Source organism: Hyperoodon ampullatus, assembly GCF_949752795.1.
Source record: "Hyperoodon ampullatus genome assembly, chromosome: 1".
Lineage (NCBI taxonomy): Eukaryota > Metazoa > Chordata > Mammalia > Artiodactyla > Ziphiidae > Hyperoodon > Hyperoodon ampullatus.
The window spans coordinates 46,295,648-46,312,041 of record NC_136914.1 but is presented as its reverse complement, the minus strand read 5'-3'; the positions used below and the strand labels follow the sequence as shown (position 1 = coordinate 46,312,041).

The following is a 16,394-nucleotide window of genomic DNA, read 5'->3' as shown; positions in this document are numbered from 1 at the left end:
ACTCTGAGTTAAACATGTGGGTTTCGTGGCTATATACCTCAGTCAGTACTTGAATCAGTAAAATCTCAGCTTTCTAGCTGTGTGATCTTGAACATGCCATTTAACTTTGCTATTTTCTCATATGCAAAATAAAGATAATAATATGAACTAACATTAACATAGCACTTACGTGCCAGCCAGTTTTATGTGCTTTACATTATACTAACAATAGTTTTTACCTCTTCATGTCATTGTAAAATTTAATGAGACACCTCTCCCCCAAAGCACTTACTACATATGTCAGAGTATATTTCTTTTCCTGGGTATAAATTACAGAAACTCCAAAAGTTTCTAACATTTAAAATGCTTTAAAAAATATTTTGTGAATGGAAAGGTGATATTGTGCTGGAGGAATTGGGACCTATTTAAAATGCTGATATTTGATCATTATCAGAATTAAAATGAGTTCTCTAGTAGTCAGGAACCCCTGTTCTAATCTTTTTATTCTTCCCCATGGATCACTATGATTTTTATGATTTTTAAAACCTACTTTAGACCTCAACATCCCCATTAGGAAATAGAATTCATGAAACCTGTAACCAACCGTGAAGTGAAGTTGAACGTTTTGGGTTTTAGAAATCTTAGTGATTCAAGGTTATTGGATGAAGTGTATCAGTTAAAAAGAAAAAAAAAAAGCTGTTAGCGTGGTAAAATGGAAGACATGACCTGTTATTTATTAAGAGAAATGATAAAGCTTCCTAATTTTTTAATCTTTACCCAAAGAAATGCCTAGTATAAAACACAATGGTTTGAATTTTCATTTCAAATGAAAGAATATGTAGAAGAGGTGAATGTGTACCTGGACTGTACTCATGTAATGATTCTTATTTCTAAGGGAATTTTAAGGTCATTTCTGAGTAAGGAGTAAGATGATGGGGATTTAATCAATGCCATAAATGCAGTCATCTTTCCTATTAAGTAATAGTTAACACTTAAATAGCATTTTCTATGTGGTAGACAACAACTCGATGCGATATTATTATTAGCTCCATTTTAAAGATGAGGAAACGCGGTCAAAGGTTAACTTGTCCAAAGTCATCTATATGGTATGTGGCAGAGTGGAGAGTTGAAGCTTGGCAGTCTGATTTCAGGGTATGTGCTTGTAATATTAACAAAGAGAAGAGTAGTGGAGCAGTGGTAAAAAAACAAATGGGATTACAGAAATGGGAGAGGTACAAAGACGAGAGTAAAGGAACACTAAAGGGACAAGGAAATACTTCCAACCCCCTTTTCCTCCATTCCTCCTACCACTAGAGAAGGCTTTTGTAATTATTGGTTGTAGAACTCTATAATTACATATAACAATTTATTGGTACCTGCTGGGGATAGGGAGAAGGGTCAAGTTGGTATTACATTTTACTTAAAAGAATGATGATGCTTGAAAGGAGAATGGCCACGGTGATGACTATAATCTTTTTGAAGTGTTTCCACCATATCCTCCCAAGAATCTTTCTTGTTTTTTGGGATTCTTTGGCCTGAAATGAAAATAAACACAAACTTAATGTTTTCTTTCCATTTCTGGATTAATGTGCACACTACAATACTTATTAGAACAATTTAGAAGAACAGATTTAATTTGGGTTTGACCAATCACAAAAAGTCTCAATAAGTCTGAGCAGCTGTTATAAAATGATGCACCAAGATTCTTTATTGTGTTCAGCTATACTTTTATTGGCTTTTTAATTTTGTGACCTTGAATAAGTTACTAACTCTCTGACCTTCAGTTTCCTCATCTTTACATCATGATTCTACTTAAATTCCACTATCCCCTACAACCCTATTTAAAATTGCTATCCCATCTCCATTCCAGAAGCCCTATTCCTCTTCAATACATTATTTTTCTCCAAAGTACTTATCTAACAATATGTACATTTTACTTATTTGTTGTTTGTTGAGAACGTAAGTTCTATGAAGGCAGGGATTTTTTGTCTGTTTCATTTACTGCTATATTCCCAACAGCGAACAACATAGAGCAGGTGTTCAATTATAATAGTATTTGTGGAAAAAATGAATGACTAAATCTATTAAATGAGGATAATAGTATCTGCCACATAGTAGCCCAGATTGTGAGGATTAACTGAGGTAGTGAATATAGTATATCGAGACTGGATATAAGAATAAATTATGCCATTATTATAATTAATATTTTGATGAATAATGAGGTGGACTTCGTTAAGTACGATACAAAAAGTTTCATATCTTAACCTAATTAACAAACAAAATAGCTCACTTTTATTAAATTTTATTAAGATTATTGAAAGAATCCAAGGAGCAGTGGAGAGAAATGAAACACTGTCACACGAAATTGTAAAATCCTTCCCCCCCACCCCCTGAAGTAAGCTTTATTGTTTTCATTTGGTCTACTCCTTTTTATTTTTAAAATATGTGTAACTGCTTTTCATATAGCGTGATACAAATAAATTGCTTGATGCTTACATGGATTTCTATCTGCCACCTGGATGAGTAAAACTAACATATTTCAGTTAACTTTCTTCGTGCATCAGATCTGCTTTTTTACTCTCAGTATATATGGTGATTTTCCAAGAACAAAATCAAGGTATGTACATGATTACAGTGCATGCTATAAATGGCATGAGTCCTGGTATGCCACTCAGATGTCCTCATGACTGTAGTGTATGACAAGTTATGGGAGCCCCAGGTTTATATATCCAAGATGCTGGTGTTTAGTCTCAAGGATCTGGCATATGGAAGCTAGTGACTACATATACTTTCCAAGATGTTATAATTTATTGAATGCTTAAAGTGCAGGTACTATAGGACATGCATTATATGTATTTTTGCATAATAATATGCAATACTTATAATAACCTTAGGTGAATATTCCTGTTTTATAGTGTTGAAGAAAATGAGGCTCAGAATGGTTTAAGTTGCTTGCCTCAGATTTAGAGTAAGTGGTGGAGCTGGAATTCAAATCTAGAATTGCATGACTATACTGCCTCGTGTAGAAACAGTGAATTAAGGTATAAATGGATTTTATATCGTTCTCTTAGATTATTTATTCTCTTTTATTAATGTAGTGTGTATATATAGTTTGAAAAGTCAGAATTCTGTAAGGCTTATGAGTAAAAACTGCATTTTCCTGCCCTGCTCCTCCTCAACCTGATCCTATTTTTCAGAGGTAATCACTTTCAGCTCTTTTTTGTGTGTTTTGTTAATTGCTGTATCTCTATTTCCTGGAACAGTGGTTCTCTCCTGGGGATAATTTTGCCCTGCAGAGAACTTTTGGCTGTATCAGGAGACTTTTGTTTTTTCTTTTTTGCGGTACTCGGGCCTCTCACTGCTGTGGCCTCTCCCATTGCGGAGCACAGGCTCCGGACGCGCAGGCTCAGCGGCCATGGCTCACGGGCCCAGCCACTCCGCGGCATGTGGGATCTTCCCGGACCGGGGCACGAACCCGCGTCCCCTGCATTGGCAGGCGGACTCCCAACCACTGTGCCACCAGGGAAGCCCAGGAGACATTTTTGACTGTCATGACTGCAGGGGTGCTACTGGGCATCTAATGGATAGAAGCCAGGAATGCTATTGAATATCCTACAATGCATAAGACAGTCCAGAGTGTGCCACGGTTGAGAAACCCTGACCTAGAACAGTGTCTGACATATAGTGGGTGCTCAGTAAATACTTGTTGAATGCACCTCATTTAGCTGTTTATTTTTTCCTGCTGTTTGTTTTCCTCTGTATTGCTAGAAACCATATATATATATTTTTTCTTGATTTTTCCTGTTTCCAACTATAGAAAAGGGGATATAACTCCTACCATACCTCCAAACGCCCCTTCCCCAAACACACACCTTTCCTTTCTTTCCTATCCTTTTTAATTAAAGCTTTGTAACTATTCCCTGAGACATGGAGCATATTTGACTACATTGACTTTAATGTATAGCTTTTTGGTTTCTCTAGAGCTAATAATAGGTAGGTAGTTAAAATGTTTTCATTTATTAGTTTTTAATCTACCAACCAGTAATTCATTCCCAAACTCTCCAAAGGAGCTGGAAAATATCCTTCCTTTGATGGCTCCTCTGTTGGATCCTTCTGCTTTATCTTGAAGTTCCTCACAGAGCCTTTTGATCTACTCCAATGTGGTTTGGTTGGGGTCTAGGTTTGCTATACCTATAGCTTTAATCCTCAGATCTTTCTGCACCAGTATCCTGGGAATGCCCATCTCTTGTGCTGGGCCTTTTGGTTTTTCAGTCTCATTTTGTTCCCTTTCTTGATTTCCTTCTGTTGGTGAAAAATTTCTGCTGAAAACTTCTTAGAAAGGGTGAGTGGGAGATATGTTTCTGAGAATTTACGTGCCTAGAAATGTCTTTATTCTACCCTTGGTAATTTGGGTATAGAAGTCTAGTGTGGAAATCATTTTCCTTCAGAATTTTAAAAGCATTCCTTCATTTTTGTTTAGCATCCATATATTGCTTTTGCAAAATCTGTTATTCTAATTGCCAAGTCTTTGTTTTTTTTCTCTCTAAAAACCTTCAGAATCTTCTCTTCCTTTTTAACATTCTATAATTTCAAGATTACATGCCCTGCTATGATCCTCTTCTGTTGTTCATTGAATCTGTAAATTCATGTTATTTAGTTCTAGGATTTTTTCTTGTATTAATCTGATTTTCTCCCCTCTGATTCCTTCATTTTCTTTTTCTGAAAATCCTGTTATTCATATGTTGGATCTCTTAGACTGATTCTCTGTCTTTTCTCTCTCTTTTTGCTTTGCTCTCTGAGAGAATATCTCAACTTTATATTACAATCATTCTATTTAATTTAAAAATTTTACTGTTGTTTTAACTTCCAAAAGATCTTTTTGTTCTATGAATAAGCTTTTATATAGCTTTCCATTCTTGTCTCAGGGTTGTACAATATTATCTTCTATTATTTCTCCCAAGACATTAGAGAGGTCTTTTTTTTAAATAAATTTATTTATTTATTTTTGGCTGCGTTGGGTCTTTGTTGCTGTCCGCGGGCTTTTTCTAGTTGTGGTGGGTGGGGGCTACTCTTTGTTGTGGTGGCTTCCCTTGTGGAGCATGGCTCTAGGCACACTGGCTCAGTAGTTGTGGCTTGCAGGCTCTAGAGCTCAGGCTCAGTAGTTGTGGTGCATGGGCTTAGTTGCTCCACGGCATGTGGGATCTTCCCGGACCAGCAGCTTTTACTGCTCTAATGAGGCTCAAACCTGTGTCCCCTGCATTGGCAGGCAGGTTCTTAACCACTGCATCACCAGGGAAGCCCTGTTTGCTTTTTTTAAGTGAAGTATAATTTACAGTATTGTGTTGGTTTCAGGTGTACAACACAGTGATTCAGATATACATACATATGTATATGTGTGTGTGTGTGTGTGTGTGTGTGTGTGTGTATATATATATATATATTCCTTTTCAGATTCTTTTCCCTTATAGGTTATTACAAAATACTGAGAATAATTCCCTGTGCTACACAGTAGGTCCTTATTGGTTATCTATTTTATACATAGTAGTGTGTTTATGTTAATCCCAAACTTCTAATTTATCCTTCCCCCCAGAGAGATTTTTTTTTTAAATGTAGCTTTCTTTTGCTTCTGCATTATCTGTTTTGTCTGAGTTCCTTTTTTCTGTTTACTTTTTTTTTTATTATAGAGATTTTTCTTAAATACCTCATGATCTAAAATGATGATTGGAAACTCCATATGAGTGAGTGAGGGCTATCATTTGGTGGGCTTCACTATAGGATAACCTGGTATGAACCTGACTGCTTCACTGGGGGAATGCCTCAATATCTGTAGGTCAGGATCTGTAGGTCTTTTTTCCTCGGCCTCGTGAGTTTTCTTAGAGAGGAATCCTCTAATCTCCTGCCTGGGTGAAGCTGACTGGGAGAGAGGTTGGGGAATGGTCACCCTATTCAGGATGCAGATTTTTACTTAGTCCACCTAATTTTAATATGATGCTCACTCTGTCCTTAACTGCACCTGGTAAATGAGTTTAGAATCTCTTCGGTCTGTTGACTTTAGATAATACAATTTATTATCCTTTGTCAGGGGTAAGGAGAGGAAACTGGGGCTGTAAAAAGTCGGGAAGGGGCTCTACAGGCAAAATGTTCCTTTTAAAGACTTTATACCCAATCTCTTCTTTCTACACCGATACTGCTTTTAGAAGTACCGTGTATCTCCTTTTAGAAGTACGATGTGTGTCCAATTTCTGATCCTTTCCAAGGTTCTAGGGCCTGGATCATTTGGCATCTTAATATCTTCTGCTATAAGCTTGTTTTTCGAGCTTTTACTGCTCTAATGAGGCTATTAAGTACTCAGAACCCATTTTCCTAGCTTCCAAAATTTTGAAATTTATTTTCTCTTGTTCTTTTTCTAAAAAATCCTAGTGGTTTATACATTAAAATCTCTAATTGTTGTTTTACCTATCATTTTATTGGCGTTTTGAGAGGGTACCAAAATAAATGTATATGTTTAATCTGCAAGTTAAAATCCATGACCCATATTTATCTGTAGGCAGACTGACAGAAAGCTTATTGGCCTACTTTTTGTTAAAAAGCCAAATCTGCTTTTTAAGAATAGCTAGGTCTTTTACAAAAAGATCAAGAGAGAGAGAAAATTAATTTAGCTAGGCAAAAATAGAGGGTTTAGTGAGAATGATTATGTGATATCTGTGTGAAAGTAGTCTGAGAACAATTGTAAAATATTTCAGTCAAATTTCATCTTTATTTTTTTTTCCTATATATATATATATATATATATATATTTTGGCTGCACTGCACATGGCATGTGGGATCTTAGTTTCCTGACCAGGAATCAAACCGGCAGCCCCTGCAGTGGAAGTGGGGAGTCTTAACCACTGAACCACCAGGGAAGTCCCAAATTTAATATTTTATTGAGCTGCTTCTACTCAACTGGCTTCAAAGAGGAAGTCATTTTTTCCCATGTAATCATGAAAATACAATGTATACATAAAAGTGGGATTTGTTTGGAAGGAAAGGCAGTAAAGTGAAAAAAAAGTCTCTTAATTTTTTTGCTATAACTTTCTGGGATTTAGGTGTTGCCTCTTTTCTGATAAGAAAGAAACATAATCTAATAAAAAAGTAATAGATCCAGTGATATAGTGGATTATGTAACCCTATAACCCTGCCACTATTACTACTCAGAAACGTTAGATAAAATATAAGAAGCAAACTTTTTTTTTTTTTTTTGCGGTATGCGGGCCTCTCTGTTGCGGCCTCTCCCGTTGCAGAGCACAGGCTCCGGACGCGCAGGCTCAGCGGCCATGGCTCACGGGCCCAGCCGCTCTGCGGCATGTGGGATCTTCCCAGACCGGGGCACGAACCCGTGTCCCCTGCATCGGCAGGCGGACTCTCAACCACTGCGCCACCAGGGAAGCCCAAGAAGCAAACTTAAATGCATAACTGATATTGGAAGAAAGTAAGAGTAAGGTCAAGTGCAGGAACCTAGGAAAGCAGTGAGAAGTTGCACTGATGGTGCAGCTCCTCTGGATTTGGGAAGGTGATGATGTTGGCCTCTGCCATGCAGGCAGGGCTTAGGATTTAGTGCTCACAGCGGGCTAACCCTTGGGCTCACGTGAGGAAAGCAATGAAACTACTCAATTTCCATCCTTCCTGTTAACTAGGCTCAAAGCTTTGGAGTCTTCCTTGACTCTCTCTCACCTCATGGCCAATCTGTCAGCAACTCTAATTCGCTCCACCTTCAAAATATATCCAGAATCCAACCACTTCTCATCACCTATATTGCAGTCAATATTCATTTAGTGTTACCTACACCTTTACCACTATCTATATAGTTCCTTTAGAATTTCCTTTAGTGATAAACTTCCAGATGTGATAAAGACAGCCAGCTATCCACTGAAGACTTTGAGTTCCCCTTCCATAATGTAGAGTTGTTGCTGGCAAGAGACTGTCCAATTACAGACCACATTTCTCAGGCCCTTCACCCCGCCCCTTGCTGTGTCCTCTCTCTACCCCATGTACCTATGCAAAGCTATAAGACTAATTCCTACCAATAGATTGTGAGTAGAAATGATGCGTGTCAATTTGGGGCTGAACTGGCTCAAAGCAAATGTGCTTCTTCCACTCCCTGTTTAACCAGCTGCCACCTGAAATTGAAAGATTCTGAGGGGCCAAAGGCAATGACAGTCACAAAATGGAAAAAACTTGGGTTTCTGGATTACCCTGTGGAAGTCTGCTCACTGAAAGCCTGACTTATGCTGTTATACAACCGAGAAATTAACCTCTGTTGAGTTAAAACACTGAAAACTTGAGGTATGTTGGTATAGCTAATGTTTCTCTAATAGTGAAATTGTAGTAGGATGAGATGTTGTTATTATCAATACAGAACTCTAAAACTCTAGCACTGGCTTAGCCATCAGGTGGTAGGCACAGAAGAAACTGATATTAGAGTCTGGAAAGATAAAGACCAATGCTCTTCAGGGTAAAATATTTGCTAAAACTATTGCCTGTGATAATTTGGAAGGCAGACAAAATACTACTGAGTCTGTCCTTTTAGAAGAAAAGGTTGGAAAATAGAAAGGTAGTAGCATGAGTTCTTTTTACTGGCTACATTTAGCAAGGCAACAACTGGCCGGTTTGCAAGAAGAAATGAAAAGGAATAGAGAGACTGCAGAAATGTGGAACATTGGAAGATTGGATAAGCTGATGGTTCTTGGGCCCAAATAATAAGACATTAGATTGAAAAGACCTTTTAATGACAGATGCCCATTAAGATTCTACCTTTCCTCAATTACAAAACCCCCTGAAACCTATTAAAAATGGGCAAATGACTTGAAATGCAAATCAAAGTAAGATACCACTTCACACCCGGTAGGATGGCTATAATAAAAAAAAAAAAAAAGGAAAAATAACAAGTGTTGAAGAGGATGTGGAGAAATTGGAACCCTCTTACATTACTGGTGGGAAGGTAAAATGGTTCAACCACTGTGGAAAATAGTTTGGAAATTCCTCAAAAAGTTAAAATAGAATTACCATATAATCCAGCAATTCCATTCCTATGTACATACATAAGAGAATTGAAAACAACTATTCAAACAAAAACTTGTACACAAATGTTCATAGCAGCATTATTCACAGTAGCCAAAAGGCAGAAACAACACAAATGTCCGTCAGTTGAAGAATGGATAAACAAGTTGTGGTCAATCCATACAATGGAATATTATTCAGCCAAAAAGGAATGAAGTACTGATACATGCTACAACATAGATGACCCTCGAAAACATCATGCTAAGTGAAAGAAGCTAGACACAAAAGACAACAGATTGTATAATTCCATTTATATGAAATACTCAGAACTGGTAAATCCATAGAGACAGAAAGTAGATTATTGGTTGTTAGGGGCTGGGGAGTAATTGCTTAATGGGCATGAAGTTTATTTTGGGGGTGATAAAATGTTTTGGAACTAGATGGAGGTGGTGGGTACACAACATCGTGAATGTACCAATTGCCACTGAATTGTATACTTTAAAATGTTAATTTTTTGTTATGTGAATTTTACCTTAATTACAAAAAGATTGTGCCCTGCATTAGAGTTCAGATTAAGGGTATAAGCTTCCTATCCAACCAAGCCTAATGGCCTCAAGGTAGTTGCCTTTAACTTGAGAGGGAGGCATGAGCAAGGAAGCAAAGAAAATACATATTGGAAAGGATAAAAAAATCCAGTCATTTTTCATATATGATGGAATTTCTATGTAGAAAATGCAAATAAATCCACAGACAAACAATATTACCATAAAAGAGTTCAGCAAGAGTTGGGATACAAAATCATTATGCAAAAATTGACTGCGTTCTTATTAACCAAAATTTTTTTGAAAATGTAGTTTAAAAAATATCGTATACAATAGAAACAAAAACAGATACCAAGAAATAGATCTCAGAAAAGTTGTACAAGACCCTTAGGGGAAAAATTATAAAACTCTACTGAAAGATTTTGAAAGAGACTTAGAAAAATGAAGAGACATAGCATGTTCAGAGAAGGGAAAACAGTATTTTAAAGGTGTCAGTTCTCCCCATATTAATGTAATTCCAACTAATATCCCAACAATTTTTGTGTGTGTGTGAGTGTAACTTGAGATGTAGAATCTAAAATTCCCCAAAAGAGAAAGAAGTAAGCCTTGCCAGCATAATTTCCAAAAAAGAGAAAGTAGACGAACTTGCCCTATAAGATATTAAGACTTCTCATAAAACCACAGTAACTAAAATGGTGTAGTATTGGCCCAAGGGAATAGAAATAGAAGAATATAATACATACAAATTAAAAGAACGAAAATTGTTTACATATGAAAACATTATATGTGGCAAGGCTGGCATTACAAACCAAATGGGAAAGGCTGAGCTATTTAATAAATGGTCGCTTGGGCAACTGGTTATTTATTATTTATAATTTATTATTATAAATTTTATTAGAAACTAATAAAATTTGATTCCTACCTCATATTTTATGCAAAAATAAAATTCCAGATGTTTTAAAGATTCATGTTGAAGAAGCAGAAATAAAAACTTTTAGGAGACAATATAAGAGTATCTTTATAACCTGGGGAAAGGAAGGCGTTCTTAAGACACAGAAAGCATAAAGGGCAAGACTGATACATTTGCCTACATGAAGTGTAGTTGATTTACACTGTTGTGTAAAAAAATGAAAATATTTAAAATTTAACATGGAGAGGCACTGACATCTTCCCTAGGTATGATGTAAAATGGTAAATCATGAAAGTTAAGATATTTTGAGGGTAGAGGGGAAATTCCACAGTGATGCAGAGTTGGCCACTGCAGACCCCTTTGTCCACTCTCTTGTAGTGTATTGCAATACCTACAATTTATATGGGTAAGTGAATTATGGGTAATACATGGGTAATATTATTTAGTTTTAACTAAGCTAAAGTAGACATGTGGCTTAATTATACTAACAAGGCAAAGATAAACAACAAGAAAATGACAAAGAGGATATATCTCTGCTTCTAGTTTGAACACTCTACCTGCCATACTTAGAGACTTAAAAAATAGTCATTTGTAATCAAATCTGACTTTTAATCACACTATCATTAAAATACATTATTAAAATTTTTCTTAGACATAGTTTTAATTTTAAGAAAAATTATTTAATATTTTATTTCATTTTTGTCTCATTCTTTTAATTTCTATTAGTATGTTTTAATATATAACATTACTATAGAGGAATATATATAATTTATATATATTTAAGTGCATTCTCAAGAATATTTTATGAATAAGTATGCATGATCAAAAAACTCTATAGACCATTGTCTTAGAAACATTTTGTAAACGTGTACTAAAAGACATGTACAAGGGTGTTCAGTGCAGTGTTGTTCATAATAAAGAAGTTGGAATCTACATTAATATTTATTAAAAGGGGAAAGGATAAGTATTTCTGTATTTCTTAAAATAGTAATGATATGCTGTCAGAAGCTAAATTGATAAATTAGAGCTAAGTGTATCAAAATGAATACATTTCAAAAACATAATGTTGAACTAAAAACTCAGGTTGCAGAAGGATAGGTTCATTATAATGTCATAAATACAAAGTTTAAAAATGCAAACCAATACTACAGATACATACATAGCAGAGGAATCAAAACATGCATACAAATGATTCAAATCAAATTCACGATAGCGGTTCTGGTGAGGGAGTGGAATGGGTTTGGGAAAGGTACACAGGGGACTTTAATTATATGTATAATTTTATTTCTTTAAGAAACAAAGGCCCAAACCAAATGTGGCAAAATATTAAGTCCAGATAAAGCTGGCTGATGATTACAAGGGTATTAGATATATTATTCTCAAAACTTTTTTCATAGGGACTTCCCTGGTGGTCCAGTGGTTAAGAATCCGTCTTGTAATGCACAGGACGCTGGTTCAATCCCTGGTCTGGGAACTAAGATCCCACATGCTGCAGGGCAACTAAGCCCGCACCACAGTTACTGAGCCTGCTCGCTCTGGAGCCTGCACGCCACAACTAGAGAAAGGCCTGTGCACCACAACAAAAAGCCTGCACGCTGCAACAAAAAATCGCAACAAAAGATCAACAAGAGAATGTTTATTAATGAACAACGAATGAATCTAAGTCGCAACAAAAGATCAACAAGAGAATGTTTATTAATGAACAACGAATGAATCTAAGTGGCTTGGACAGTTTTATCTGAACTCTTGTCTCATAAAGACAACAACTGCAGTGCTATAAAATGATTTACTTTATTAATTCTTCTTTGTAGATTATATAAACTGATGTGACATCTTTTTCCTGCTACAGAAACAATGTAGAGGATTGCTTTGTTTAAGTAAGTAGTGTTTAATTTAACTAACATTCAGTGCTTGTTTGCTGGGGTTGTGGCTATCATATTCATCCTTATTATTCTTAGTGCCTATTATAGAGCCTGGTAGACAGTAGATCTTCAAAAGATATTTGTTTAATTGATCAATAAATACAAGGTGCAGGGATGGCATAGATGAGAGAGGCATAAACTCAGCCTGGGCAATGGATGAGGAGATGATTCTTGAGTTGGGTTTTGATGGATGAGTAGAAGTTTTCCAGGGGAAGGAAAAAGAGGGAACAGTATGCATAAAGGTGTGAAATAATGCAACAGGTATTTTGGAGAACTATAAATAGTCTGATATTTTTTGAGATTTATAAACTACAAGACATGACCTCTGGGTGATATGACTGGCAATATAGTCAGAAGAAAGCTCATTAAGTTAGAGAGGTTGGACTCTACCCTGCTTGGACAAAGGGGCACCACTAGAGGGTTTTAAAAAGGCTATAGATAACGTTCATGCTTGCATTTTAAAAGAATACTCTAGTATCAGTGTGGAGGATGACTGGAGCAGAGTAGAACCAAAAATAAGGAGAACAATTAAATCTGGGAATTACCATAGTCAGACAAGAGATAATTGATCTTGGAGTGAGACAGTGAGTGGCATTGGGGTGGGCAGAAGGTGTGTTTAAAAGAGATTTAGCTATCTGTGGAATACTATTTAGCAATGATAAGGAATAATATATTAACATAACAACATGAATATAAAATACATTATATTAAGTAAAAGAAGTCAAACACAAAAGACTGTATTGTATGATTCTATTCATATGACGTTGTAGAAAAGACAACACTATAGTGACAGAAAGCAGATTAGTGGTTGGTTGGGGTCAGGGTTGGGGAAGAGTCAACTACAAAGGAGGGCAGATTTTAGGATGGAAGAGCTAGTCCACAACTTGATTGTGGTCACACAATTGTACATAATCACCACAATTTGTCAAACTCCACACTTAAACTGGGTGAATATATGTGAATAATACCTTGGTAAATTGTTTTGAAAGGTGAAAAAAATGAAGCTTAGAACAAAAAAGATTTAGGAGGTTGAATCAATAGAACTTGATGAGTAAAAAGTAGTGTGTATTCTTTGCTTTATATGGTGGCTGTGTTTCTAGAAAAGATCTGTAAAAATAAAATTTAAAATGCTCAAAGCGGGGGAATTCCCTGGCAGTCCAGTGGTTAGGACTCTGAACTTCCACTGCAGGAGGCACAGGTTCGATCCCTGGTTGGGGAACTAAGATCCCACAAGTCGTGAGATGCGGCCAAAAAAAAAAAAATGCTCAAAAGGAACTATTGAACACTTGGTGATTGTTTTAAAACTATTTTCTAATAGAGAATTTCAGACACATACAAAAGTTGACAGGATGGTATAATGAACCCCTGTATACTCAGCATCCAGATTTAACCATTGTCAATTTATGGCCAATTTTGTTTAATTTATACACCATTCTACTCCCCCACTCAAACTATTTTGAAGCAAATCTCAGATGTTACATAATTTCATTCGTAAATATTTTAGTATGTATCTCTAATAAGTAATGACTCTTTTAAAAACATAACCACAATGCCATTATCACAGCTAAAAATTAATTATATTCCTTAACCTCATCTAATATCCAGCTAGAGTTCAAATATCTATTTGTCTCATGAAGTTGTAAATTTTCATTTTTATAGTTTGTTTGAATCAAAATCCAAATAAGGACCACACATTGCAATTGATATACCTTCTAAGTCCTTTTATTGGTAAGTTTCCCTCTCCTTTTTCCCTTGCAATTTATCTGTTAACTAACCTGTGTGTTTCTTAATGTAAGAAACCCTTCTGTTACACAAATAACCACTTTCTACTTTAATGGGCTTTAAAGTTTGGATTGTTTTATTTTATTTATTTATTTATTTATTTATTTATGCATGCATGCGGTACGCAGGCTTCTCACTGTTGTGGCCTCTCCCATTGCGGAGCACAGGCTCTGGACGCGCAGGCTCAGCAGCCATGGCTCACAGGCCCAGCCGCTCCGCGGCATGTGGGATCCTCCCGGACCGGGGCACGAACCCGTATCCCCTGCATCGGCAGGTGGACTCTCAACCACTGTGGCACCAGGGAAGCCCTGGATTGTTTTATAATTATTCTTTTAATATTTTAGTTGCACTTCAATAATTTTTGATAAAGCCATAGTTTGGTGACATAAGATTATCTCACCAAGTGTCCCAGTATGTTTTTGCTTTTGGCAGTTTGTCTCAAGGGCAATGATCCTATGACTTAGAGCACTGTTTGGGTATTAAGACAGCCATGTAACACTCACAGTTGTTTGCAGATCATCTGTCCTATCAGTGAAGATATTCAATCTTTCTTCTCTTTCCAAAATTTTATCGATATTTTGGGTCATCACATTTTTTACATCAGTTACTTGACTCTTCAGTGTGGATATCGAGCTGTCCTCTTGATTTTTATTGTATTTCATCTATATAGAAGTGAAATATAATGTACATTTTATTTTCTATAAATGAAATCTATTGTGATATATTGTACAAATTAGAACAAAGGTGTCAAAGGTACATCTCACTTGTATTTCAGCATAAGGAATCAACTAAGCCTCAAATTGTCCTACCTTAATCATGAAGAAAAAATGGGGGGTGGCAGGAGAGGGAATATATCAATGTATTCAATCAGCAGTGGATTTTTAAAGAATTTAAATTGTGTATTTATTTGAATAGACTTTTTAAAAGAGCAGTTTTAGGTTCATGGTAAAATTGAGTGGAAATTACAGAGTTACTGCATGCTCCTTACCCCCCATACATGCACGGCCGCCCTCACTATCAACATCCTGCGCTTGAGTGGTCCATTTGTCACAATGGATGACCCTATGTTGATGCATCATTATCATCCAAAGTCCATAGTTTCCATTAGGGTTCACTGTTAATATTGTACATTCAGTGGATTTTGACAAATGTCTAATGACATGTTTTCATCTTTACAGTATCATACAGAACAGTTTCACTGCCCTTATAATCCTCTGTGCTCCACCTATTCATACTTCCTTTTTCCCTAAGCCCTCGCAAAAACTGGTCTTTTTACCGTCTCCATAGTTTTGTCTTTTCCAGAATACCGTATAGTTAGAGTCATACAGTATGCAGTGTTTTCAGATTGGCTTCTTTCACTTAGCAATATGCATTTAAGTTTCCTCCATGTCTGTTCATGGTTTAATAGCTCATTTCTTCTTAGTGCTGAATAATAGTCCATTGTTTGGATGTACTGTAGTTTATTTATCCATTCACCTATGGAAAGACATCTTGATTGCTGCCATGTCTTTGCAATTATGGATAAAGCTGCTATAATATCCATATACAGGTTTTTGTGTGGATATAATTTTCAACTCCTTTGGGTAAATACCGAGGAGCACTATTGCTGGATCATATGGTAAGAGTATGTTAGTTTTGTAAGTAACAGCCAAATTGTCTTCCAAAGTGACTATACAATTTTGCATTCCCATCAGCAGTGAATCAGAGTTCCTATTGCTCCACATCCTTCCCAGCATTTGGTGTTGTCAGTGTTTTGAACTTTGGCCATTCTAATAGGTGTGTTAGGGGTATTTCATTGTTGCTATAATTTTCAATTCCCTAATGACATATGATGTTGAGCCTTTTCATATGCTAATTTGCCATCTGTATATCTTCTTTGGTGACATATCTATTCAAATATTTGGCCCATTTTAAAAATTGGGTTGTTTTCTGATCGTTGAGTTTTAAGAGTACTTTCTATATTTTGGGTTACAGTTCTTTATCAGATTTTCCTTTTGCAAGTATTTTCTCCCAGTCTGCAGCTTGTCTTCTCATTCTCATGACAGCTTCTTGATCCAGTTTGACAATCTCTTTTAATTAGTGTATTTAGACCATTAACTTTTTAATTTTATTTTAATTAATTAATTTATTTATTTATTTATTTTTGGCTGAGTTGGGTCTTCATTGCTGCGTGCGGGCTTCCTCTAGTTGCAGCGAGCAGGGGCTGCTCTTTGTTGCGGT

General features: G+C 36.1%; 1 protein-coding gene across 1 annotated transcript in view; it reads right to left on the bottom strand.

Annotated features, from left to right (window-relative positions):
* Positions 1 to 1,331: 1,331 nt before the first annotated feature.
* Positions 1,332 to 16,394, bottom strand: part of LOC307054292 (uncharacterized protein) — a gene marked incomplete at its 5' end in the record, with an annotated part of 31,317 nt that continues 16,254 nt past the window's right edge. The window contains 2 exons of the mRNA XM_079705905.1: positions 1,332 to 1,514; positions 14,678 to 14,836. Of these exons, the coding sequence (XP_079562031.1) occupies positions 1,389 to 1,514; positions 14,678 to 14,836 (285 nt within the window). The 3' untranslated portion in view covers positions 1,332 to 1,388. The remainder of the gene's footprint in view (positions 1,515 to 14,677; positions 14,837 to 16,394) is intronic.